At 40.6% G+C, this 27,993-nt stretch overlaps 1 protein-coding gene across 5 annotated transcripts in view; it reads right to left on the minus strand.

Moving 5' to 3' along the window:
- Cdk12 (cyclin dependent kinase 12) overlaps positions 1 to 25,169 on the minus strand; it is a 76,261-nt gene extending 51,092 nt beyond the window's left edge. For 4 of the 5 annotated variants that reach the window (XR_015044961.1, XR_015044960.1, XM_021176012.3 and 1 more), the window contains exons 1-6: positions 24,064 to 25,169; positions 18,825 to 19,700; positions 10,400 to 10,576; positions 9,016 to 9,155; positions 7,394 to 7,564; positions 2,676 to 2,865 (exon numbers count right to left, since the gene is read on the minus strand). Coding sequence is in view for 3 of the 5 variants with exons in the window: in XM_021176012.3 (XP_021031671.1) it covers positions 2,676 to 2,865; positions 7,394 to 7,564; positions 9,016 to 9,155; positions 10,400 to 10,576; positions 18,825 to 19,700; positions 24,064 to 25,106 (2,597 nt within the window). In the remaining 2 variants the exon portion in view is untranslated. The remainder of the gene's footprint in view (positions 1 to 2,675; positions 2,866 to 7,393; positions 7,565 to 9,015; positions 9,156 to 10,399; positions 10,577 to 18,824; positions 19,701 to 24,063) is intronic. The other variant, XM_021176011.3, reaches the window with a different exon arrangement.
- Between the last annotated feature and the right edge of the window lie 2,824 nt (positions 25,170 to 27,993).

Genomic DNA, 27,993 nt, shown 5'->3' on the forward strand with positions numbered 1-27,993 from the left:
CCATATAGTATTTATTAGTGCCCTTCTAAAACAGAAAGCCAGGTCTCTCTAAGACAATACAGGCTCAAGTTGGGTATACAATTTACATCTCAGAACTTGGGGGCTGAAGCAGGATTACTCTGAGATAGAGAACACGCCGTGAAACAAAGTGAGATATTTGTTCATAAATAAAAACAAAAAAAAATCCCGATGAACATTTTGGTCTTTGATAATTTAATGAATTATCATAGAAACCAAGCTAGCTCTTCTCTCCTATTCCACATTCAGTCCCTATATCTAGTATGCTGCCATCATAAACTAGGCCATATGCTTTAACCACCTAGTGAATGTTAAAAACAGGAATGTATCCATATGTACAGCACTCATAGAATCCTCAGGGCAAACCATGAAAGAACTGGTGAATACTTGTACTGATGGAAGAGCCCTTGTCTCCTGTGGCACTTAATAAAATGTAAAAACTGAGCCAAATGCAGTGGAACCTGCCTCTAATCTCAGTCCTTTGGAGACAGAGGAAGATGGATCTCTGATATTTCAAGGCCAGGGTAGTATAAACAGCGAGTTCCGAGGACAAAAAAAAAAGTTGTTTCTGTTGTTGTTCTTTTTGAAACAAGGTCTTGCTATGTATTCCTGGTTGGCCTCAAACACGCTACAGAAGCCAGGCTGGCCTTTTGTTCAGAGGACCACCTGCTCCTGCCTTCCAAGGGCAGGGATCAAAGGCATGCACAACTATTCCAGGTAGATAGTCTTCATAGCTACTGGACAAACTTAATGCATGTTTCTCCTGCCCCAACCTTCCAAGTAGCTAGGACTACAGATTGACTAACTATTAAAGATCTAGACTTAAGAGTAATGGACTTTCAAATTTAATAAAAGATTTTGAGTTGTAGAATGATTAAAAAAAAAAGAACAACAAAAAACCCAAACAACAAAAACAAAAAAAAATCCTCCCTCAAACTAAAACCAACTTTCTCCAAAGTATGTCTTACAAAATTGCCCAAGCTGCCATCAAACTCCTGACACCCCCACTTTAACTTTCCTAGTATCTGTGATGGTAAGAATGTACCCAGTTCCAGTTTAAGATTTAGTATCTTTACCTCATGTTTGCCTCACAATAAAGCCACATAATTTTAAATAGTACTTTTCTCAGATACACTTGAATGCCATCCCAATTGAACTAGACATAAAAGCTCCTTAGTAAGATATATAATAAGAACAGCAACACATCTTCATTTTTCACCTTAGTGTGCTTTACTTCTTGCTTTAGCAATAATGCTATATTTATAGTTTTCTAAACACTGCTTTTTTTTTTCTTTTTGAGGTAAGAGTCTTGAAGTTTCAAGCTGACCACATAACTGGTATATAGTGCTAGGAATCAAATCCAGGTCATGAGGCACACTGGCAAGAACAGTATAGCAAATGAGATACATACTAGCCCTACTTTCAAACCCTGAATGATCCTCCTACCTTAGTTTCTTAAGTCATAAGACTATGGGGGCATCTTCTTTTTCCTGTGTATATGCTTTTGTATAAGCAATATTTTCTGCAGAGATTTTGCTTCTTCATTGATAGTCTTTCTGATAAATTTCTATTTATTCCTGAAAACTAAATGTTTTAGGTAATTCTTAATTAAAGAAACATGGGACTAGTGTGTGGTGGTATATGCCTTTAAACCCAGCACTTGGGAGGCTGTGAACATAATAGTTCAAAGACACTTCAAAGACACCTGAGCCAGACTGAAATCTTGTCTAAATCAAGTAACAATGAAACATACTTACTGAATTGAACAGTAATAAATGGGTTAGCTCGACTACTAAACTCAGCTGAACAGTGTATACTACCAAACTTTCAGTGTTAGAATTTAGAGGCTGGAGAGATGGCTCTGCAGTTAAGAGCACTGACTCCCAAGAGGTCCTGAGTTCAATTCCCAGCAACCACATGATGGCTCACAACCATCTGTAATGGGATCTTAAGACATCTTCTTGTGGGTCTAAAGACAGTGACAATGTCTAATTTAAAAAAAAAAAAAATTTTTTTTTTTTTTTTAGACAATTTCAGGTAATCCCATCTGGCTGTTTATTCTACCTCCTAACACAACCACCATGCATGTTTGTGTGTGTGCAAATGTGTGTGCTTATAAGGGGAGGGGGGAGGATGAGAACAACCACAGCTAAAGAGACAGGCCTGTTTCTTTCTACTAAAGAATATTAAGAACCCACTGTATGTCTAAGTTAGCTCTGGCAAGAACACCGTTTATTGACTATATGGTATATTCTTGAGTAGGTCAATCCCCTAGAATTTTAGCAATTAAAAAATATTTGTAACCAGGAGTGGTAACGCACGACTTTCATCCCAACACCCGGGAGGCAGAGACAGGCGGATTTCTGAGTTCGAGGCCAGCCTGGTCTACAAAGTGAGTTCCAGGACAGCCAGGGCTACAGAGAAATCCTGTCTCGAAAAAGAAAAAAAAAATTGTAATCCTATATTGTTAATACTAACGATAAATTTGGAAAAATGATAGAAAAGGGAGGTAAAAAGAAAGATAAGTAAAGAAAAAGAGAAGACATTGAACATCCATGCAAAGAGAAAAAGGTTGTACTGCTTATAATCTTAATTAGCTAGATAAAAATCAAAAAGAAAGGGAAAAGGTGATTAGCCTTACTTGGTTACTATTTTACCTGTTATTCAGCAAAATGTTAGAACATTTAATATCCCGATGGAGGAAATTCTTTTTGTGACAGTAATCCAGTCCTTCCATTAGCTGTTTCATAAATGACTTGATATGGTCCTCAGAAAAGTGCACCAAACCTGATTCAAGCAGTCCCATTAAGTCATGGTCCATATATTCAAATACAAGGTAAAAGGCACCTATATAACATGAAAAAGAAATGTTTAAATGTTGACATAACAATCCTCAAATTTAAATATAATGTGAAGTTAACCAGTCTCTCTGGAACAACCCCTTAATTTTATAGAAAAAGGACATAAATTAGAATAATAAAAATAATTTCCCTTCCTAATGATACACAATACTAGTGGAAGTAAATCTAGATTCATATACTACTTTTATGTTAAAAATTTACATTCTGAGAAAACTGCTACCATTAATTTATATATGTCATGATTAAAGTCTGTTAACAATTACAGACCCTGGGCCAAATCCAAATGCAATCAGCTACTTATTCTAGTTTTTCTAGTTTTTTTTTTAATAATTAATTAATTTATATGTAAGTACACTGTAGCTGTCTTCAGACACTCCACAAGAGGGAGTCAGATTTCCTTACAGATGGCTGTGATGGATGTGGTTGCTGGGATTTGAACTCCAGACCTTCAGAAGATGCTCTTACCCACTGAGCCATCTCACCAGCCCGTTTTTCCAGTTTCATCTTGTACAAGATAACCATACCCAATTGTTATATGTCCTGCGCTTTTGTTTCTCGCCCGCGAAAAACATGCACAGAACACAAGACCTTTCCCTGGTTACACTTTATTCATAATCGTGAGGTAGAACAAAGAAGGCTCAGAAACGTGTGAGGCTTAAATACCCTAATGTGACGTGTCTTAACTAAGACTGATAGCATCACCCACGGTCTCATACACCCCAGGGATTGGTTAATGCCCCAGGGGATGGACTTGTGTCTTGGGAAGTGGACTGGTGACTTTGGCGGGCTTTTGCTCCTGCACATGTGCACAATGGAGCTTGGCGCCATCTAGTGACGGCAAATGTTATCACGGCTTCCCACAGTTATAAATTATGAGTACTTTTTTTTTTAATCTTATGTTTTGCCTGTGTTTACTACCCGTGCACAATATCCTTGCCTGGTACCTGGCAAATAGATGGTACTGAATCCACTGGAACTGGAGTTACAGATGGCTGTAAAATGACATGAGTTCTGGGAGGCAAATGAAAGTCCCTTGATCCATCTCTCTAGCTCTACCCTCCATACTCCCTTTTTTTGAGACAGGTCCAGGACTGACTATGCAGATGAGGTTGGCCTCATAGGTATGGGCTGCCACTGACTCCTGAGCACAACTCACAAGTACCGATAATCATAGCTCCTGAAGATCTGGCACCTTCTGGTCTCAATGGGCAACCACATACATGGGACACAAACTCAGATTCACACATAAAAATAAAATGGTAAACATTTTAAGTACAAGTAATTGAAAGATGTTGCTAGGATTGCTCAGCGTTTTACCAAAGTACTTGCTTTGCAGGCCTCACAAATTGAGTTTCATCCCCAGAGCCCATTATCAAAGAAGAGAAGCAACTCCTGAAAACCATAAACAATGTAAAAAGTTGTTATGATTCCTTTTTTTTTTTTTTTTTTTTTTTTGGTTTTTCGAGATAGGGTTTCTCTTTATAGCCCTGGCTGTCCAGGAACTCACTTTGTAGACCAGGCTGGCCTCGAACTCAGAAATCCGCCTGCCTCTGCCTCCCAAGTGCTGGGATTAAAGGCGTGCGCCACCACGCCGGGCTTTGTTTTGTTTTTTTTATTTTTTTTCTAGACTGGGTTTCTCTGTGTAGCCCTGGCTGTCCTGGAACTCACTCTGTAGACCAGGCTGGCCTCGAACTCAGAAATTTGTCTGCTTCTGCCTCCAGACTGCTGGGATTAAAGGAGTACCCCACCACGCCCAGCTCGTAAATGTTGTCTTATAAACATATGCTGTTGCTGGTTTTTACAAAAATAATTCAGAACTACAAATCATTTAATCACAGCTTCTAAATACATAAATACAAATTAAAGAAGCACACTAAAAATACTTATAAAAGCAATTTGAAATTTATCACACTGAAATCATATCATGAAATACTAAACCTACAAGCTGAGGATGCCTAAGACCCTGGGTTTGTATGTTTTTGTTTTAAAATGGTCTCAGGGCTGGTGAGATGGCCCAGGGGTTAAGAGCACTGACTGTTCTTCCGAAGGACCTGAGTTCAATTCCCAGCAACCACATGGTGGCTCACAACCATCCATAAGGATATCTGATGCCCTCTTCTGGAGTACCTGAAGATAGCTACAGTGTACTTACATGTAATAAATAAATCTTTAAAAACCAAAAAAAGGGGCTGGTGAGATGGCTCAGTGGGTAAGAGCACCCGACTGTTCTTCCAAAGGTCTGGAGTTCAAATCCCAGCAACCACATGGTGGCTCACAACCATCCGTAACGGGATCTGACTCCCTCTTCTGGAGTGTCTGAAGACAGCTACAGTGTACTTACATATAATCAATAAATAAATCTTTAAAAAAAAATAAAAAAAATAAAAACAAAAAAAAACAAAAACCAACAAAACAGGGTCTCACAATGTAGCACTGACTAGCCTGGAATCTAGTATGTAGAGCAGGCCAGCACTGAAAGTGCAAGTCTCACAAGCACTCAGGCATGCAGCACTTTGTCTAGCAAAACCATGGCTTTGAGCCCAATCCCTAATACCACATAAACAAATGTGGTAAAAAGATTAAAGGCCATCCTTAGCTACACAGAATATATCAACAGCTATATGAAACCCTGTTCTCAAAAAAAAAAAAAAACAAAAAAACTCCAGGTTTATACTTCTGTTCACTAGTAGCATAAAAACAGAAAATGTACCGGGGGTGGTGGCACATGTCTTTAATCCCAGCACTTAGGAGGCAGAAGCAGACAAATTTCTGAGTTCGAGGCCAGCCTGGTCTACAGAGTGAGTTCCAGGACAGCCAGGGCTACACAGAGAAACCCAGTCTAGAAAAAAAATAAAAAAAACAAAACAAAGCCGGGCGTGGTGGCGCACGCCTTTAATCCCAGCACTTGGGAGGCAGAGGCAGGCGGATTTCTGAGTTCGAGGCCAGTCTGGTCTACAGAGTGAGTGCCAGGACAGCCAGGGCTACACAGAGAAACCCTGTCTCAAAAAAAAAAAAAAAAAAAAATTTGAACCCAGGATCTCAAGTGTACTAGGCAAGTGCTCTATAACTTAGCTACATTCCCAATACAAGCCAGGATTCTTAATAGGGAGTAGGCTTCAAGAACTTTCTCATATTTCCTAAATGGTACACATTTAGGAAAGACCAGAGAGACAGACAGAGGAGGGGAGAGAGAGAGAGAGAAAGAGAGAGAAAGGTAAAGAGAGAGAAGCAGAGACAGAGAGGGAGGGAGTATATGTGCACATGCATGCAAACATATGTGCATGAAGATACTCTGGTGTGAGAGTTAAAGACTTACACCAGGTTATCTTTCTCTTCTATCATTCTCTACCTTATTTTTTGAGAAAGTCTTGTTAACCTTAGAGCTTACTATTTTGGCTGCCCAGTGAGTCACAGACATTCACCTTTTTCTCTCTTACAAAGTGAAGGGTCAGAGGCATGCACTGATATGCTCAGCTTTTCCTTGGTACTTGGGATCTCATGAATGCATGGTAAGCACTTTACCCACTGAGAAATCTCTTCAACCCCATTACACTTTTTTCCTTTCTTCTTCATTTTGAGGGAAGAGAAATGATGAGGGACAGGATGGGGACACAAGCATTGTCACAGCTTCCCTAAAATTTTAAAAATAGTCCACAGTTCCATCAAAGAAAGACTGCATTAAAGTAAAGGAATACTTTGGAATAGAAGGAACTAAGCTAAGACTTGCTAACTTAAAAAAAAAAAAAAAAACTCTTGATCTTGCAGAGGAAGGAAATTGGGTTCCCAGCAATCACAAAGGGTGGCTTACAACCACCTGCAACTCAAGCCCAAGGAGATCCAGCCTCGTCTACATAACAAGTTCCAGAACAGACAGAACTAGAGAGACCTTGTCTATTTAAATGAGTAAATATAAAAATCAGAAGATATAAGGCTCAATATATAAGAGCACTTGTAGCTCTTGCAACAGATCTTTGTTCAATTCCCAGAACCTACATGGCCACTTACAATCATTGGTAAACTCAAGTTCCTGAGCATCCAGTGTCCATTTATACACAAACACACACACACAAACCCACAACTTTTTTTTTTTTTAATAGTTTTACGTGGTGGCACAGACCTTTAATTACTGCACTCTGGAGTCAGATATAGAAAAAGGATTGAGAAAAAGTTTTAGGATACATGGGTCTACATAGAGGGCTACAAGGAGACTCTGTTCAAAAATAAATACATGTTGGGTGCAGTGGCTCATACATTTAATCCCAGCATTTATGAGGGAGAAGCAGGTAGATCTCTGAGTTTGAGGCCAACCTTGTCTACACAATGAGTTACAGAACAGTCAGTGTTATAAAGAAACTGGGCCCACCTCCACCACTGCAAAACAGAAAAAAGAGAGGGAGAAATGGTTCCATGGTTATGAGAACTTACTGCTCTTCCAGGCACATATTTGTGTACATACACATTCAGTTAAAACCTCATACAAATGAAACTAAAGTAACAGAAATCTCTGCTTTTACCTTTGTCCTTCTTGAAATCCAGTGCATCTTGTTTGTCTGTGACAATTTCCTTCATGTTTACAACACTCTGATGAACTAATTGACGAAGAATCTTGATCTCCCGGATGGCTGTGATTGGGAAGCCCTCTTTCTCATTGTCTAGCCGCACCTTCTTCAGAGCTACTAGTTCTCCTGCAAAAAATAGATACAAGCTGTTATTGCAATCAACTTACACTTCTTAGTCCTGGTTATGAACCAGCATTACATGTCCTCACCTTCACAAACTTTTTACATAAAACCTGATTTTCCCTTCTGTTTTGTAAGGGGCTGAGATTGAGTTTAGAACCTATACTAAGCATGGCTTCTACTATCGGGCTACACAACCAGTCTTATTCCTATGTTCTCAATTTTTTCATATAGATTCATGCTGATATAGAAACTCTTCTTGAGTCAGTGTGATGTTGCATACCTTTAATCCCAGAACTGGGGAGGTGAGACAGATGGATCTCTGAGTTTGAGGCCAGCCTGATCTAAAAACTCAAGTTCAGGACAACCAGAATTGTTAGACAAATAAACCCTGACTTGAAAACCAAACCAAAGAAAAAATACAATAAATAAATGAATAAATATATAAACAATATCATTCTTTTCTTCCCCAGATTTCTCATTTCCAGGACAGGGTTCTTGATAAGCAGATTAAGACATCTTCAACTGCTCTACTTCTCACATGGTAGAACGAGAACTCCCTGCAAGTTGTTCTCTGAGCTCCCAATGTGTGCATGACACAAATATGCCCAAAGACCAAACAGACATTCATTTGTACTCACTAAATAAATACAATACCCAACCCCCCCCAAAAAAAAAACACACACAAAAATTTCTGGAAGTAAAAAAATAGTTCAAATAAACTACAAAGGCTGGGATTATATCTATAGCCTTTTTGATACAGTGTAGTGCAAGTTGTAGGTTCAAATAACACCACCAAAACACAATACAAAATAAAAACCAAAAACCACCACCAAGTCAAAACAATAAATATTCAAAATAGTCAACAAAAAGTTGAGAACTTAGTTTTGGGTGGCTTATATTGCTGAAAATCAAACCCAGAACCTCTCAAATATAAGGCAACCAGTCTACTTCTGAACTATATCTCTGGTCCGAAAAGAATTCTCTGGTCATTCATGGAATCACACAACTGTAGACTGAAAGCTTCTCCAGGTGGTTTGAGACACTGTCTGAACTATTCACACATTGTTTTTGTCAGTGATTCTTGAATAATAACAATGTTTATTCAGAATTTGCTGGGTTTGATACTATAAATATTCTAGAGATGATATAAACTACACAGAATATGGGCATAGGTTACATCCAAATATTGCCCTATTTTATGTAAGAGAGTAGGTACAGGGAGGTCCTGGAACAAACAAACAAAGAGATGGCCAATTTATTCTTTTGGAACATTTTAATCTACTAAGTAATAGTAAAAGAACAAATTAGAGCATAATATTTATTTTAATACATTTATTAAAATATTAATTAATATTTATTTAATTATTAATATTTATTAACACATTAGTTAATTAATATAAAATATTAAATTGATAAATTATTACACTCTGGCATCAAGAATTTTAGGGAAATACCTGTGTCTTTGTCCTTGGCTTTATATACTTGGCCATAGGTCCCCTCTCCAATAATCCCAATAATGTCAAACTTGTCCACACAGCGCTTCCCCCAATCACTTTCTGTTTGCCTTCTTTCCCCATAACGAGGACAACAGATTCTAAAAGGAAAATCAGTAAAACTGTTATTTTTTTGCCATTACACAATTGGCTTCTTACAAAATTATTACTGAAATGGCAGAAATGGAAGAATGAAATAATATCTAGAGGCAGAAATGGAAATAGTATCTATCAATGGTTATCATAGAATTCTGGCTTCAAAGGTACAAGGTAGTGGAGAGGTGTGTAAGTGTTCAATAAATGCATGGATTGCTTTTCAAAAATTAAAAAAAAAGAAATACGGTTAAAGCTGGCCAGGGTGGTGTCTCCCTTATTTCTGTTTGTTTTCAGAAAGCTAGCTCTCTGCCTGCTCTGGAACTAACACTGTAGACCAGGCTGGCCTTAAACTCAAGAGATTAACTTGCTTCTGTCTCCCATATGCTGTAATTAAAGAAACTGCAGCCAGGCCTTTAATCCCAGCACTCGGGAGGCAGAAGTCAGAGGCAGAGACAGGTGAATTTCTGAGTTTGAGGCCAGCCTAGTCTATAGGGTGAGTTCCAGGACAGCCAGGGCTACACAGAGAAACCCTGTCTCGAAAAACCAAAAGAAAAAAAAAAAAAGATACTGCAATCTATAGTGAGTTCTAAGCCAGCCAGGGACACAGAGCTAAGACCCTTTCTCAACAAGAAAAAACGTCATCTATATTGGTGAAGGAGAAAGGCTCCCTTAGAATCATACATTTGAGTGCTTAGTCATCAGGAGTAGAAGTCTTTGATAGGATTTGAAGGTATAGCCTTGTTGAAAGAATTATGTCACTGGAGGTAGGTTTTGAGGTTTCAAAAGCCCAAGTCAGGGGCTAGAGAGATGGCTTAGCGGTTAAGAGAACAGACTGCCCTTCCACAGATCCCTAGTTCAATTCCCAGCAACCACATGGTGGCTCACAACCATCTGTAATGAATTCTGATGCCCTCTTTTGACACTCTGGTACACATGCAGATAGACGACTTGTATACCAAAAAATAAATAAATAAATCTTTTTAAAAAAATGAGAGAGACAGACAGAGACACAGAGAGAGAGAGAGAGATCCCTAAGGTGATGGTAAGATAACTCAGCAGGTAAGAGTCATGAACCAAGAATCTTTCAAGCATCTATATAGTGGCTTACAATTGACTTTAACTGCAGTCCCAGGGGATCCAGTACCCTCTTTTGGTCTCCTGGGACACAGGACATGCATGTAAAGCATAAACATGCATGAAGACGTGTATGTTCATAAAATATAAAAACTACACATCCTGTAAAACTTACTTTGGTCTCTTTTTATATGGTTGTTGAGGTGGTGTAATTGCCTTTGGCTCTGGAGAATCTGGAGGCGACGGATCTCCTCCTGGTAGCTCAGGAGGAAGAGGCAAGTCTGTAAGCAAGTGGCGAGTCCTCTGTTCCTTCTCTTTCTTTGCAGGCTTTGAAGGAATCATTTCTTTTGGACTAAATAGAGATGAGAGAATAAAATAACTGTTCAGAAACAAAGTTTACAAAGAATATTATAATGCCTAACTATTAAAACACTAAAATTTTACTTGTGGGAGTTAGAGAGATGGTTCAGCGGTTAAGAGTGGTTCTTTCAGAAGACTTCAGGTTCAATTCCCATCACCCACATGACAGTTCACAATTGTCTGTAACTGCAGTCCAAAGGAATCCCATTGCCCTCTTTTGACCTTTTTGTGAACCAGGTGTATACACCTGGTGGACAGACATAAAATGTAGGCAAATCACTAATATCCATAAAATAACAATAAATCTTTAAAAAAAAAAACCAAACAGATAAAACTTGGGAGCTGGAGACATGACTCAGTGGTTAAGACACTAGCTGCTCTTCCAGAGGTCCTGAGTTTAATGGCTCACAACCATCTATATAATGGGATCTTCATGCCCTTTCTTTTCAGGTGTACATTCAAGCTAAGCATCATATAAATAAGTAATCTTTTAAAAAAATTCTACAAGAAATTAGTACTTGAATGTACTTAATTAATAGTTAAAATTAATATTTGTGTTATACTTTTAATTTAAACTTAAATTTTTTTAAAATTTGTATCTGTGCACTATATGCATGCAATGACAACTACAGAGGCCAGAAGAAAGCATCAGATACCTTGGAACTTTTGTTATAGATGGGTCTAAATCGCTACGTGGGTGCTGAGAATAGAATGCAGGTCCTATAGAGGAACAGCCAATGCTCTAAACCACTGAGCCACGTCCCCAGCATATTGTCATAAAATTCTTCCCTAACAGGTCCTAGATTCTGGGTTAAATACCCAATACCTGATGAAGAGGAGGCAGGAAGGGTGCAAACTTGGCAAGTATTTAGGCAAGGAAATAAAGTATTAAAAGAGGCCACAACTACATAGCAAGTTTTAAGGCCAGTAACCATAATGTGATCCTGTTTCAAAAATCCAAAAATTAAACCAATTCAAAAACTCTAATGGAACACCTGACATTCCTATTTCTGATAAAATAAAATGTACAAAGGAAGTTCTAAAAAATTATAATGTTGGAATGAAACTCATACAATTCATGAAACTTACTTTGTAATAAAAGATTTAAATGAAAGAGGCAACTAATACTACTTAAAAGACATATAGAAAACTTAGGAAAAGGAAATACTAGATCAAAGTGTTTCACAACTAAGTTTGGAAACAAAACTCCGGGAAAAAATAGGTACATTAAATGTTCTGGGAACAGACACCAATGATCTATGACCACACAAAATAAAAATTCTCAAAATAAAATAATAAAAAAAAAAAAAATCGCCTGGCAGTGGTGGTGCAGGCCTTTAATCCCAGAACTTGGGAGGCAGAGGCAGGCGGATTTCTAAGTTCGAGTCCAGCCTGGTCTACAAAGTAAGTTCCAGGACAGCCAGGGCTACACAGAGAAACCCTGTCTCAAAAAACAAAAACAAAAATCAAGCAACATTTTCAGACTTACTAAGTCTCTGATAGGACTCACACAACCAGCAAATTATAGTAGTATGGAAAGAAAGAAAGAAAGAAAGAAAGAAAGAAAGAAAGAAAGAAAGAAAGAAAGAAAGAAAGAAAGAAAGAGAGAAAGAGAGAAAGAAAGAAAGAGAGAAAGAGAGAGAGAGAAAGAAGAAAACCAAGCAAGCTAGCTTTCTAGAAATTGGAAAACTAGTCAAATTTTGGACCATTTCGCTTTTAGACATCTCACTATGGCCAGCCTGGAACTCACACCAGTCTTCCTTCTTTTTTTTTTTTTTTTTTAATTTATTTTTATTATATGTAAGTACACTGCAGCTGTCATCAGACACTCCAGAAGGGGGCGCCAGATCTCGTTACGGATGGTTGTGAGCCACCATGTGGTTGCTGGGATTTGAACCTCGGACCTTCGGAAGAGCAGTCGGGTGCTCTTACCCAGTGAGCCATCTCACCAGCCCCCAGTCTTCCTTCTTAGCTTCCTTCCTTATCTTCCTTCCTTCCTGTGTGCTGTGATTATAGATATGTGCTATAAAGCCTGATAAACTTATTTTTAAATTGTGTATGTTAGTGTGTATGTATGTGCAAGTGACAGTAGATGCTCAACTAGGTGCAATGCCAGAGTCCCTGGAGCTGGAGTCACACTAGACATGGGTGCTGGGACTGAATTTGGGTCCTCTGCAAGAGCAGCAACTCTGCCAATTGATCTTTAGCCCACCTCCCCCCTCTTTTTTTAATTTAAGTGTTCCGCTTGCATGCATGTCCGTGTACTATATGCATGCCTGGTGCCTGAGAAAGTGGTGAGTCTAAGTGGAAAACCTGTCTCCAAATAATTTTTTTTTAAAAAAAGGAGAGAGGTTTCTTAGTTCTGTTTTCTAGAGGAGGAAGAAAACTCAAAGTATCTCAACTGTCCATGACTATCACTTAAGTCCACTGTTTTTTGTTTTTTCTTTTTTCTTTTTTTTTCCAGACAGGGTTTCTCTGTATAGCCCTGGTTGTCCTGGAGCTCACTCTGTAGACCAGGCTGGCCTCGAACTCAGAAATCCACCTGCCTCTGCCTCACGAGTGCTGGGATTAAAGGCATGTGCCACCACGCCCGGCAAGTCCACCTTTAGTTTTTTTTTCCTCAAAGATTACTTCATGGCTTAAAATATAGTTTATTACCACTGAAAAATGTACACTTAAATTTTTTTTGTTGTTTTTGAGACAGGGTCTCTCTCCATAGCTATTAACTATACCCTCAGGATCTAGGCTAAGAACTCAGACAGATCTGTCTGCCTCTGCCTCTCGGGTGCTGGGATTAAAGGAATGTGCCACTTTCCCAGCTGCATGTTTTGTTTTGTTTAAAGATGAATTTCATCCTGTACCCCAAAAGGCTCTGAAGCAGAACAGACTGCCAGTACACTTCCTGTAAAATTTTAACCTACTGAGTGCTGGATTTAGAGGCATGTGCCACCTCTTGGAGGGAAAAAGGAAAACTCAATGCTCATGCTATGAAACCAGAGGAATTCCAAGAGGTCAAGGTCAATGGGGTTACATGCTAAATTCCAGAACAACCTGGTCTACTAGCATACTGGAGGCCAGCAAAAGCCAGTGTCTCAACAAACAAGCAAAGAGGAAAAAACTACAAACAGGGCTGAAAAGATGGATTAGCATTTAGAGGACTTGTTTATGGAGAACTGGGCACTTCCATGCTGGTTCACAACCATCCTGTAACTCCAGCTGTAGAGAGATCTGACACCAATGGCCTCCTATGGCACCTACTCTCACGTATATAATACCTTGCCACATATGTACACATAAAATAAATCTTTAAGAAATAATGTATTTTGGTTGCAGCTATGTTCTTATACACCTCTAATCCCAGTACACAGGAAGCAAAGACAGGCAGATCTCTGCTAGTTCCAGACTAGCCTGCTCTAGAGAACAAGCTACAGGACAGCCAAGCCTACACAAAAACACACTGTCTCAAAAAACAAAAATGAACAAGACAAAAAAAGCTTTTTGAATTATCATTAACCAAATTCATTCACTTGTTCTGTCACCAGTATAAGCTTTATGTTATCAGAATGTTGTTTTATTTTTCTTCTGATTATTTCGATTATTTTATTATTTTGTCTGTATACCACATGCATGAAGTGACTAAAGAGGGCAAATACACTGGCACTGGAGAGACAGATAGTTGCAAACCACGATATGAGTACTGGGGATTGAACACTGCTCCTCGGAAAGAGCAGCAAGTGCTCTTTACCATTAAGGCATCTCAACTCACCTGACCCTATTGCCTTGAGCAATTTTAATTATTCATTTAGTCTAATGACCTATATTGAAAGGGCATATAATCCCAGCATTTGGGAGTCAATGCCAGCCTTCCAACACTAAGCTATTCCTCTATATCAGCATCCTGAGGGCTTAGCATGGCAAGTGGCCACAAAGCCTAGTTTAAAGTCTCAGTCAGAGTGTGTGCTTCTCTGTCTCTATCCTCTCTTATATTGTTGTGTGTTGTAATTGCTAGTGTAGGCCTCTACACATGTGTATAAGTTGTTTGTATGTACAAGTGTAGAAGCCAGAGGCAATCAAAGGTCTTTCTCTGGTGCTATCAAATTGTATTTTTTGAGACAATATTTCTCACTGAATTGACTCTCCTCAATTTATCCAGTCTAGCTGGCCAATAAGCTACCAAGACTGATCTCTTTCTTCCCTCAGTCTCAAGAAAATACAAAATCTTCATTTCCATTTCCTACCTTTAATAATTTATGAATAATAATAAAAAAAAAAACAATCACTCAGGGAAAAAAATACAAAAAACCCACAAAAACCAGTTACCAAATACTTACAATAATGACATTGAGTTGGGCATAGTAGCCCCACTTTTAATCCTAGAATTCTGGAGGTAGAGCCAAGCAGATTGATGAGTTCCAGGCTAGGAAGGGCTACATAATAAGACTGTCTCCAAAAAAACAAAATATTTAAGTAAAAACAAAAGAACTAGCCTTGGTAATGAATAACTGTAGTCCTAGCACATGGATAGCTCAAGAAGGAAGATGTCTGAAGGCCAGGAGTTGACACAGACTAGATAATAAAGTAATACCTTACCTCAAAAGTAAAACTCTCTCCACTCACTACCCTTTCCACTATCCACAATTATACTACAACATTTTTAAGATGCACAGAGGTAGTCTGAAAGAATACAGATCATAAGAACTAAAAAGAATAAACAGGACTGGAGAAATAGTAGTCAGTAATACTTTGTATTGTATTTGTATAATGTAATGTTTGCTACCCAAGCAAGGACTTAAGTTTGTCTATAACACCTATATTCAAAAATGGGCTAATAATCTCAGCACCAGGGAGACAGAACCAGAAAATTCAAAGGGCTAGAGAGATGGCTAAGTTGTTAAAAAACCTCTTATTGCTCTTTCTGTGTACCAAAGTTCAATTCCTAGCACTTGCATGGTAGTTTACAACACCATTCAAAGGGATCTGCCACTTTTTGGTGCACATACAAATAATCGAGAACACTTATAATAGAGATAAAAATACTTTGGTTTGTTGCTTTTTTTTTTTCCCCCCTCAAGATAGGGCTTATCTGGGGCTGATGAGATGGCTCAGTGGGTAAGAGCACCCGACTGCTCTTCCGAAGGTCCAGAGTTCAAATCCCAGCAACCACATGGTGTCTCACAACCATCCCTAACGAGATCTGGCGCCCTCTTCTGGAGTGTCTGAAGACAGCTACAGTGTACTTACATATAATAAATAAATAAATCTTTAAAGATAGGGCTTATCAGATCCACTTATTCAGATCCACTTGCCTCTGTCTCCTAAAAGATGAGATTAAAGGCGTGTGCCACCATCACTGCCCATCTTGAGGGGAAAAAAAAAAAAAGTGATCCCCTATGTAGACCAAACTGCTGGCCTCCACAAGAGATCTACCTTTCTCTGCCTCCTAGGTGTCGGGATTAAAGGCCTACACCCAGCTACATAAAATATATTTAAGCCTGGCAGTGGTGGCCCATGCCTTTAATTCCTAGCACTTGAGAGACAAGAGGAAGGCAGATTTCTGAGTTCAAGACCAGTCTGGTCTACAGAGTGAGTTCCAAGACAGCCAAGGCTATATACAGCGAAACCCTATCCTGAAAAACCAAAAAATTAAAACAAAAACAAGATGGATGACTTTTGAATAACACTTAAGGTTGACTTTAGTCCTCCAGTTGCACACCTACACTCACATACCCACCCACATATCCACCCCATCATCATAACTCAAATTTGATGTATCCTAGAAAGTAACTAGCCAGGCGTGGTGGTGCACGCCTTTAATCCTAGCTTTTGGGAGGCAGAGACAGGCGGGTTTCTGAGTCCAGGGCCAGCCTGGTCTACAAAGTAAAAACTAAAACAAAAAAAAACCCTCAACAACAACACTAAAATTATATATTAAAAAAAAAAAATACTGAAGAACCTAGAAAGTAAACTTTGAAAATAGGTTTTCATTTAAGATAAGCAGAACTTATTTTCTAATTTACAATGAAGTTTATGACAGGAAATACAACTCATCCCCTAGAAAATAAAAGGACAGGATCTCAACAGAAAGAACAGTTAAGACTACACTTCTTTATCATGTCCCTGTAAAAGCATATCTGATGTCTTGTTTAGCTAGTATGGACAACTCATAATTTCATTGATGAAATTCATGTTTTATGATCATTTCTGTGATAATTAAGCTCTTTCTACCTTCCCCATTCTAAGTTATAGTTTAATTAGCAGAGATGCCTCCTCACACTGCCTTTTTTTTCCTATAGGAAACGCGGGGAGAAAGTTGAGGAGAAGTAGTTTGGAGAAAGGGTCTCTCACTGTAGCCCTGGCTGCCCTGAAACTTGGAATTGTAGACCAGGCTAGCCTTGAACTCAGAGATCCACCTGCTTCTGCCTCTCAAGTGCTGGGACTAAATGTGTATGCCACCACTGCCTGGAAGAATAAAGGATTTTTAAAAATTTTATCACTCTATAAATTCTCTATAGATATTAAAATATTAGGAAAAGAAAACAGAACTGGTAATATGGCTAAGTCACTAAAGATGCATGCCATGAAACTCTACTGACCTGAGTTCCATTTGGAATCTAGGCAAAGAACAAAGGCAAAAATCAACTCCACAAGCCAGGCATGGTGGCCCAGGCCTTTGGTCCCAGCACTCGGGAGGCAGAGGCAGGCAGATTTCTGAGTTTGAGGCCAGCCTGGTCTACAAAGTGAGTTCCAGGACAGCCAGGGCTATAGAGAGAAACCCTGTCTCAAAAAACCAAAATAAAATAAAGATATGGGAGGTGTGGTTATGTAATAACTAAGGTATAGGGGGTATCCTCTAGACTCCAATGCACACATGTGAGCACACACAAAAACAATACACTTGGGCCTAGAATGATGGTTCAGGGGTTTAAGAGTGCTCATTGGGCTTTCAGAGGACCTGGTTTGGTTCTTAGCATTCACATGGCAGCTCACAAACATTTCTAACTCCAATTTCAGGGAATCCAATAACCTCTGGCCTAAACTAGCTTCTACATCCATGTGGTACGCATATATTCATGAAGGTTCACACACATACACATAAATAAAAAATATTCAAATAGAGTAAAGTTGGGACTGGATAGATAACTCAGTAATTATTGTTCTTAGAGACTTAAGTGAAATTCCCAACACCCACATAGTAGCTCAGAACCATCCATATTCCTATCTCATGGTATTCATTACCACCTTATGACCACATATTGTACACACACATATGTACAAACAAAAGTCATACATGCACACACACTCAAAATAAATCTAGGTTGGAGCAGTGGTGATGCATGCCCTGTTTCAGAAACACACCCCTTTACACACAAAAAACCCAAAATCCTAAAAATTAAAGTAAATTTACATGGAAAAGATTTATCAGGTTTTAAATTTTAATTCCTGTCTGACATGGTGGTACACATCTATAATCCCAACATTCAGGCTACTGATGCAGTTTAGCTTCCTGAGACTATACAGTGAGTGTAAAAAGACCCCATCCAGCCGGGCGTGGTGGCTCTCGCCTTTAATTCCAGCACTCGGGAGGCAGAGGCAGGCGGATTTCTGAGTTCGAGGCCACCCTGGTCTACAAAGTGAGTGCCAGGACAGCCAGGGCTACACAGAAAACCCTGTCTCAGAAAAAAAAAAAAAAAAAGACCCCATCCCTGCTCCTAACCCCAAAAGGTATCCATCAAGATAATTCGGCCACTTGCCACCAAGCCTGATGACTGATACCTGGACAATAGAAAATTGATTCCCACGCCAGGCGTGGTGGCACACGCCTTTAATCCCAGCACTCGGGAGGCAGAGGCAGGAGGATTTCTGAGTTCGAGGCCAGCCTGGTCTACAAAGTGAGTTCCAGGACAGCCAGGGCTATACAGAGAAAGCCTGTCTCGAAAAACCAAAAAAAAAAAAAAAAAAAAAAAAAAAAAAGAAAATTGATTCCCCCCCAAATTCTCCTCTGGCCTTTGCGCTCAAACAGTATACACATTCAAAAATAAACAAACGTAATTTTTTAAAAATGAAAGAGTATACCCGACAAAGTTCTAATATTCTACTCTCAATCAAGAATGACTTTTCCACTTAAAAACAAAAAGTAATTTCTAATTATAAAAGATTAAAAGATAGTGTAATAGGCTCAGAATCTTAAAATATATTATAAATCAGAAGACTTACTTCTTCCATCCTATTATGAAACTTACCTATCCATGTCATCATCCCCAGGTAATAGGGGAGGGAGGGGCAGAGGAGGCAATGTTGAAGTTTTCAGGTGTGGAATAGCAGCTGTTACAGATACTTGAGTCTTCATAGAAACCTGTACAGGGGGCTGAGAATTTGTCTGAGAGGATAGAGTAGATGTCCTTGGGTGAGGAGAAGAGGGCAAAATTGAAGTACTTGAAACAGGAACTTGACTAAATGGTGGTTGGGGAGGAGGCAGAGGTGGCTGCAGCGGAATAGCTGGTAGTGGAGGCAAAGGTGGCAAAGGGGGTGTCTGTGGTGGAGGGGTAGTAGCTGGTAAAGGGGGTGGAGAAGTAATGGTGGGAAGAGGTGGAAGAGTCTCCTTTTCTGATGTCTCTGTTTCCTTTGAAGTAACAATCACCTCTTTCAGTGCTACAGGTTTAGCGTCCTTTGTTCCCTGTGCTTTCAAATCCTTAACAGGATGCTTCTGCAAGTTCTCATCCAACTTAACTTTCCCTGTATCTGAACAGTTTTTTACCTCTGGGTTTGAATGTGCTACATTAACCAGTTCAGTATCTGGGGTGGATTTTTCTGATTTTATACTTCTGGGTAACTTTTTAGACTCTAACCCTGACTCCTTCACCTCAAGTTTCTCTTTTTTAGGCAAAATTATAGGTGAACTCTTAGACTCTTTTCCATCCATTTTTGCTGCTGCAGCAGCAGCTGCTCTTTCCTTCTTTTTTCTACTGAGTTCAGCTCCCAGGCTGGAATTCAATGGAAGCCTGACAGGTGAGATACTGGAATGACGACTGCGTGACCCGGATCGCTTCTTTTTACTATGAGAAGACGAGTGTCTTGAATATGCAGGACTTCTACTTCTGGACTTCATGGATTTCCTACTGGAAAAAGAAGAAAGGCAGTTTAAATACACAATATACAGTTATAAAGAGGATAACAGGCCAGCAAAACAGGATCTAGAACTATAAATTTAATCCCCTTCTGAGTTATCAACTCTAAAGAGAAGCATGATGGCACACTCCTTTAATCCTAGCACTTGAAAGGCAGAGTCACAGCTGGGCAGTGGTGGTGCACGCCCTTAATCCTAGCACTTGGGAGGCAGAAGGATTTCTGTGTTTGAACCTGCAAGTTCAAAGACAACTTTAAAAAAAAAAAAAAAAAAGTGAGGAAGGAATGGGGGGGTTGGGGGGGAGATGGCTCAATGATTAAGAACAATGGCTACTTTTCCAGAGGACTGAGGTTCTTAACCTAAACCTCACATGGTGGCTAAATGACTGTTACTCCAGTTCCAGGTATATCTAACCCCCTCTGAGGGCCTCTCTAGTCACTGCAAGTACAAGGTATACAGATATACAGGCAAACGACCCATACAAACAAAATAAAAATGAACAAATAAGCAGCAAATTAAAAACACAAAAACAGAGACTGGGGGACTGGAGAGATGACTCAGAGGTTAAGAACACTAACTGCTCTTCCACAGGTCCCGAGTTCAATTCCCAATGGTGGCTCACAACCATCTGCAATGGGATCCAATACCCTCTTCTGGTGTGTCTGAGAAGGCTACAGTGTACTCATATACATAAAATAATAAATAAAATCTTTTTTTTTAAAGATTTATTTTTTATTTATTATATGTAAGTACACTTGTAGCTGTCTTCAGACACTCCAGAAGAGGGCGCCAGATCTTGTTACGGATGGTTGTGAGCCACCATGTGGTTGCTGGGATTTGAACTCTGGACCTTCATAAGAGCAGTTGGGTGCTCTTACCCACTGAGCCATCTCACCAGCCCCCCCCCCTTTTTTTTAAAAAGAAAGAAACAAACAAAAACAAGTCAGGCCTTTAACCCCAGCCCTGGGGAGGCAGAAGCAGATGGATCTCTGAGTTCAAGGCCAGCCTAGTGAGTTCCAGGACAGCTGGAGCTATATAGTGAAACCCTGTCTCAGAAAAGACAGAACAACCCCCTCTCTAAAAAAAGGGAGAAAAGGGGAACTGTAGAGATGGCTCAGTGGTTAAGAGTGTTGGCTGCTGAACCTGGGCAGTGGTGGTGCATGCCTTTAATCCCAGGACTTGGGAGGCAGAGGCAGAGGCAGAGGCAGGTGGATTTCTGAATTCAAGGCCAGCCTGGGCTACAGAGTGAGTTCCAGGACAGCCAGGGCTACACAGAGAAACCCTGTCTCGAAAAAAAACCAAAAAATAGTAATACCCAGTGTAAAAGAAAGAAAAAAAAAAAAACAGAGCCAGCAAGGTAGCAGCATTACTGATAATCACAGTAGTAAAGAGACAGAGGCAGAATTGTTGCAATAAATAAAACAAACAAAATCAAAAAAGTACCAAGAATTGCCCACTAATTATTGAGGTTTTCTTTTTTTATTTGTTTTGGTTTTGTTGTTTCTGCACACAGGGTCTCTCTATGTAATCCTGACTGTCCTGGTCTGTAGACCAGGCTGGCCTTTTTAACTGTGATCACTGACCAGCTTACCCACTACTTACTCAAATAAAAAAAGATGGCATATTTCCCCACATTAGAATGTAGCCATAGTCATAATGCTTGAGTAATTTTGTTTTATAAATGTTTGATAACTTGAAAATATCAGGAACATCTTACTTTTTATTTTTAGTCTTCTAAGATTTATTATTTTACGTGCAAGAGTGCTTTGTATTCATCTATTTATGAAGTACATCATGGCTATGCCCAGTATCCAAAGGTCAGATAATGGCACTGGAATCCCTGGGGGTGGATTTAGAAGTGTTTATGAGCCACTGTATGAGTACTGGGAAATCTCTACAAGAACCACCAATGCTCCTAACCCTTCAGCCCAACTTCTACCTTTTTAATTAGAGTCCACCTTAGAGCCTCAGATTATAATAAAGTTGTATCTATAGTAAATGAATGTCCAATATACAGAATTTAGAGTTTATAAGCACAGAGAAAATATTTTAAATTAAAATAAAAATTTTAAAACCCTCTTTTGTATATTTGGGCCCTGACACCTCATAGTTTTACTTTTTAGTGTTCTGAGACAAGAACTTATTACATAGACTAAGCTAGCTTAATACTCATGATCATGTTGTCTTAGTCTACTGATGCTGATACTAACAGTCCTGCTCAGTTACATTAATACAAAAATGATTTCCAATCAACTTTTTAGTAAGGTGAATAACTGCATGTACCAATAAACTTGTTTGTTTTGTTTTTAAATGTAGGATCTTACTATGTAGCTATGGCTGGCCTAAAATTTGATATGCAGATGAGGTTGGCCTCAAACTATACCTGCTTACAGTCAATGTTAACTGCTAAGCCATTGTTTTCAATCCCACAAATAAAATTTTTTTGAGGAATGACTGTGAAATGAAATCTGGGAATCTATAAAAGCAGATTATAGATGGTGTGAACCACCACGGCCAGAAATCTATAATAGGAGTTTAAGTGAGACCTTTTGTTTTGAAAGGTTTCTTACCAGGCAGTAGTGGCTCACACCTTTAATCCCAGCACTTGGGAGGCAGAGGCAGGCAGATTTCTGAGTTTGAGGCCAGCCAGATCTACGGAGTTAATTCCAGGACAGGAGGACTACAAAGAGAAACCCTGTCTCGAAAACACCTCCCTTCCCCCTCCCCCAAAAAATCCTGTTTTAGCTTTTTATAATTCTATACTCAACAGTAAAATTTTTTTCAAGTAGCTTTAATGTTCATACTCTTAAGAAAACAAATATTCTGCTTAATATACTAGCTCATGTCTGTAATTCCAACAGTTAAGAGGTTAAGGCAAGATTACTAGAGATTTCAGGTCAGTTTGAAGCCAGCACAAGCTAAATAGTAAATTTCAGGTTATCCTAGATTACAGTGTGAAACCCTGTCTAAAAAGCACAAACTAAACTCTGAGAAAACTTTTTAGATTCCCTTTAAAACTATGCAACATTATAAACTGTATTTATGACTTATGCATTCCACTCTGCATAAACCTTACCTCTCCAAAAACTACTGAACTCTAAGAAATGGTATACATGCTGAATGCTTACAAAAGTATACTGATTGCTACAACTTTGAGATGAATCTAAAAGATGGACTAATGGAATTAAAGAAAATGTCACAAATTACAGAATTTAGGTGTTAGATACATGTTTAAAAAATTCAACCTATTAATTTTTTTAATACTAGAATAAGAAAACACTAAGCAAACTTAAGCACTGTAGTTAGGCAAATCCACTTTAGTTGTAAGTTCAAGCCAGTGATATATATACTGATTTATAAAACATATGCATGAGTTATTTTCCCTGTCAGTGGTATTCACTTATAAAATGTACTGAGTCATACTATGTATATGGCACATTATTTATCATGCTTCATTATTTACTAATCTTCACAAGAGCCTTGAAGTAGGTAGTTTTTATTTCTATCTTCCAAATGAATAAACTCTGGTGTGGACAAATTAAATAATTTACTTAAGTTCACCAAAAAACATTAAGATTCTACTCAGATAATATACAGCTCCTGTTCTGTTGCTGTGGACAGAGATGGGTCTATACATGAGACAGGATAGATAATTTAATAGATGATTTCAAATTAACAATCTTTCTTACAAAAATAGCAAGCCGAAGGCATTATTAGCACATATTTCAAGGAAAATTTTGAAAACTACCAGTGTTTCAACACTAAGTAAGTGGTCAACATTGGTACTGTAAACAAAAAACTCAACCACTTTTTGCTAAACTCTATCAAAAACTACTCTCATTAGCTCAATTTTCACTTAACAGTTAAAAGACAGGGCTTTTCAGAAGTAAGGTAAAACAGTGATAACTATAGACTTGGAAACATGGTAGACAAGACTGAGTACGATAACTTATGCAAACAGTAGAAATGAAAATTTGTAACTTCTTAAAATTCTCTTGTGAGTTCCAATAAAGTTTAAGCACTGGTATCAATATGACTTACAAAATTTTATGACTTACAAAATTTTAAGACAAAGCAACAAACAGCTAAAGGAGTTCTGAAGACTATGCCCCCGCTAGGTAGAAGCAAGTTCTCACAGCTGAAAGTTCTCCATTACTGCAAAGTACCTTACACCTACCTTGCTTGAATAGTTGGAGGCACTTGGAATGTTTACTTCTCAATTGGGTGAGGGGAAAGCCAAACTTACCTAAATGACTTGTCAAAGAAAAACACTGAAAGCTTTAACAAAATGTTAAAGACTCATTTTCAATTCCTCCCAACCGACCCTTCCTTAGGAAGGACAGACAACAGCTCACCTGGGGATTGGACTCCGACTCAGAGACCTCTTGCTCAGGAAAGGGCTGCTTGATCGTCTTCGGCTATAGGGGCTGGGTGATCTCCCGCTGTAAGAGCCGCTCCTTTCATAGCTGGAGGACCGTCTCCGGCTATAGGGACTCACAGACCTCTGTCGTCGGCTGTAAGGACTGGGTGACCGAGTGCTGGACTGGTAAGCAGAAGGCTCTTTGTAAGGTGGGCTGATTGACTGCCTTCTTGAGGTACTTCCAGGACTCTTCTTGTAGGAGTCATAGTTGCTAGAAGTATGAGACCTTGGGGGGCTAAGATCGTAGTCTTGGCCATAAGAAGCTCCAGAAGGGCTGTCATCTTGCTTGGAACTGTCAGACCATTTCCTATGGGGACTCCTGGATCTCCGTTTAGGGCTATCCACCGTTTTGTAACTTTTGGGTGTTTCCCGTTTCCGATGACTTTTACTCCGGTCCTTGTATCCAGACTTTAACTCTCGTTCTTTCCGGGTCTTCTCCTTGTGCATTTTGGACGACCTGGATTCCTTGCTGCCGCTTTTGGATATCTGGGCCTTCCCATAATCATCACTCCCCTCCACGGAACGTTTTGAACTGCCTGATACCCGGTCCTTCATAGATCCAGATTTGGAGACTTCCTGATTTTTTTCCTTTTCGGTCTGTTTAGTTTTTAGCAAGTCTCGGGACCGCCGGTGCTGGTGGTGACGATGTCGGTGCAGGCGGTCGCTCCGATCCGTTCCCCGACGTTCATCGTTCTCCCTCCGGTCTGATTTGAAGGCCGTGTCATCGGAGAAGGTGTCTGAATCAGAGCTGATGTCATCGTACTCCACCAGTGGTTTGATTATGGTACCCAAAGATGCCGCTTCGGGGGTCACCAGCCCCACGTCTTTGGAGTGCTTGGACTTATGCCGCTTGTGCTTCGACACCAAGCGGTGACGCTCCCTGCTGTTGGAGCTGCCACCTCCCGATGACGCCTGCGAAGTTCCAGAAGCTCCTCCGCTCCCGTCCTTCTTGCCCCCATGTCTCTCGGAATTGGGCATTCCCTTTCCCCGGGCCTGAAGAAGGGGAAAAAGTTCCCCCGGCGCTCCAAAAAGCCCCACCCTCCCCCCGGCCCCGACTCCACGCCCCCCGAAGAGCCCCTAGACGGGGGTTGGGAGGGCAGGGACCGCAGGCCAGGCTCCTCCTCCCTCTCGCCGCCTCAGCGCCCTCCTACATGAGGTGGGGGGTGAAGGAGAGAGGGAAGAAACCCAGAGTTCCTCGGCACGGGAGGAACGCGACGCCGGGAGCTGCTCGAGTCCGCCCCTCACGGCCGCCCACCCCCGCCGAGCCGATCTTCGGGCCCGCGAGCCCGGGCGCTCAAGGAAGTAGGAAGGCGTCCGCCCGAGCCTGTGGGGCCGACGGCGGCTCAGGAGCCCTGGGAGGACTGCGCGGGCCCTTCCCCTACCCGGTCGCCCGGCTCGGGGCGGCTGGCTTCCTGTCGCCAGGCCTCCGCGGCCTAGGTTGCCTCAGCTCCCCCCTTTGTCCCTCGTGCCTGAGGGAGCCCCCTTCGGTAGCCTCCGCCTCACACCGACCCCTCACAGCCACATCTCACTCCCTCGCCCAGACTCACTCACACACTAGATTAAACCGAAACGGCACTAGAGGGGGAGGGGGAGGGGCGAATGCCGCAAGTATCGCGAGACTCCGCAGGACTCCCGCGATACTTGGCGCTTCCCTTTTCACCTCGACCCATTCCTTCACCAGAAAACGCGAGAACGGGACCCAAGCCGCAGGCGCAGCCCGTTAGATTCTCGCGATACTTTTCCAACTCCCCCTTTTGGGGGGCTTTATAGGAGCGGAAGTTGCGGAGATTACCTTTAAAATTTAAACCTAAATGGTAATCCTTTGATTAAATATCCCCAGGTTCCGGTGGGGATGAGTCTTAGCACAGCTTGTAAGAAGTCTTTAGATTTAATAGTTTTTTTTTTTTTTTTGGGGGGGGGTTATACAAACAAGGGACAGGTGAACATTGGGGACATTACAGCGCAAGTCTGAATATTGAAGATTTTGTGAGGGTTTGGTTTTCTGAAACAGGGTTTCTCTGTGTAGCCTTGTTTGTCCTGAAACTCACTCTGTAGACCAGGCTGGCCTCGAACTCAGAAATCCTCCTGCCTCTGCATCCCAAGTGCTGGGATTAAGGGCATGGAGCACGCACCACCTCCGCCCTGCTTTAGGTCTGAATGTTCAAACAACGCTTGCTACTGTGGAATTTGCTGAGTTTAGGCGTTTTGCATTCATTTTCTCTGCCCTCACACCCATGGGACACTGTCCTCATTGCAGTTTTACAGGCAAGGACTCCCGGATTCAGGGGGGGCTAGTTAGTAGAAAGGTTAGAGTGCCAAAATTGGGGGAAATGTCAGGCTGTCTTGCAGCACGTTCTTGGTAACCCAGGCTGGACTCCCCCCCCCCCCCCCCCGCCCCAGTGGTGGCTATTGAGCCTCAGCCCTTTCTCCACTGCTGGATGTTTTACCATAACAAACGTCCAGTTTCTACAAACAGAGAAGACAATGAGACTGGGGGAAAAAAACGTGTCTAAGCCTGTGTGCACTACCTTCAGGAAGTGCCAGTTGAAACGTCTCCTGGAAATATTTCTTTTTGTTTGTTTGTTTGTTTTGTTTTTTGTTTTTTCGAGAATGGGTTTCTCTGTACCACCACCGCCAGGCTCTGGAAGTATTTCTTTTACACTACATTTTAGGGTGGATAAGATTCTAAGTCGGGTGTTGGCACATGCCTTTAATCCCAGCACTTGGGAGGCAAAGGTAGGCAGATCTCTGAGTTCAAGGCGCCTGGTTTACAAAGTGAGTTCCAGGATAGCCAGGGCTATACAGAGAAACCCTGACTCGAAAAACAAAACAAAACAAAAATTCTACCCTAGGACATCTTATGTCCAAATTTTCATTTTTCCTTCCTTTTCCTTTTTCCTTTTCTTCCCTCACCTCACCTACTATCTTAGAGAAGGTCTCGAGCTAGCCTGGAGCTCACATTTGATGCCTAAGCATCAAAACATCACATGGGAGTCAATAGGCGAGTGATGGCATGTGGGACTGTCAAAAATTTGAAGACAAAATTTGTAAACTCTGAATTTTCACAATAACCAGTGAGAAGAGTGTTTCTGTTTCTGTGAGAATAAAAAATGCTCTCGAGTGTGTAGCCCTGGCTGTCCTGGAACTCACTCTGTAGACCAGGCTGGCCTCGAACTCAGAAATCCACCTGCCTCTGCCTCCCGAGTGCTGGGATTAAAGGCATGCGCCACCACCGCCTGGCTCCTAGTGTGCCTTTTTTTTTTTTTTTTTTTTAAAGATTTATTTATTGATTATATGTAAGTACACTGTAGCTGTCTTCAGACACCCCAGAAGACGGAGTCAGATCTCGTTATGGATGGTTGTGAGCCACCATGTGGTTGCTGGGATTTGAACTCCGGACCTTCGGAAGAGCAGTCGGGTGCTCTTACCCACTGAGCCATCTCACCAGCCCCCTAGTGTGCCTTTTAATTGTTTTTGAGAACAGGTCTTACTTTGTGACCTTGGCTAGCCTGGAATTCAATATATAGATTAAGTTGGCCCAGAATTTACAGAGATTTGCCTGCCTTGGCCTCCCAAGTGCTGGTATTAGTTTGTGCCACCATAACCAGCTAATTTTTTAGTTTTAGACTAAGTCCCATATTACTCAAGCTGGCCTCAAACTTGTAGACTTATAAGCTTTGTAACCTGTATGTTTTCCTATAACTACAGTTAGTATACACGTTCCTGTTCATTTGTGCAGAGAGTTTCTATGAGAAAGTGTTAGGTCTCAAACCCCAGGACAAATGTCTCACCAGGTGCTTATTTAACAAGTGAAAGGGTCTCTCTCAGTCGCTACCTGTGTCATGGTGAGGCACTTTGCACCCCA

This window comes from Mus caroli, unplaced genomic scaffold (assembly GCF_978045245.1).
Source record: "Mus caroli unplaced genomic scaffold, Mus_caroli_1 scaffold_13, whole genome shotgun sequence".
In the NCBI taxonomy this organism is placed as follows: Eukaryota; Metazoa; Chordata; class Mammalia; order Rodentia; family Muridae; genus Mus; species Mus caroli.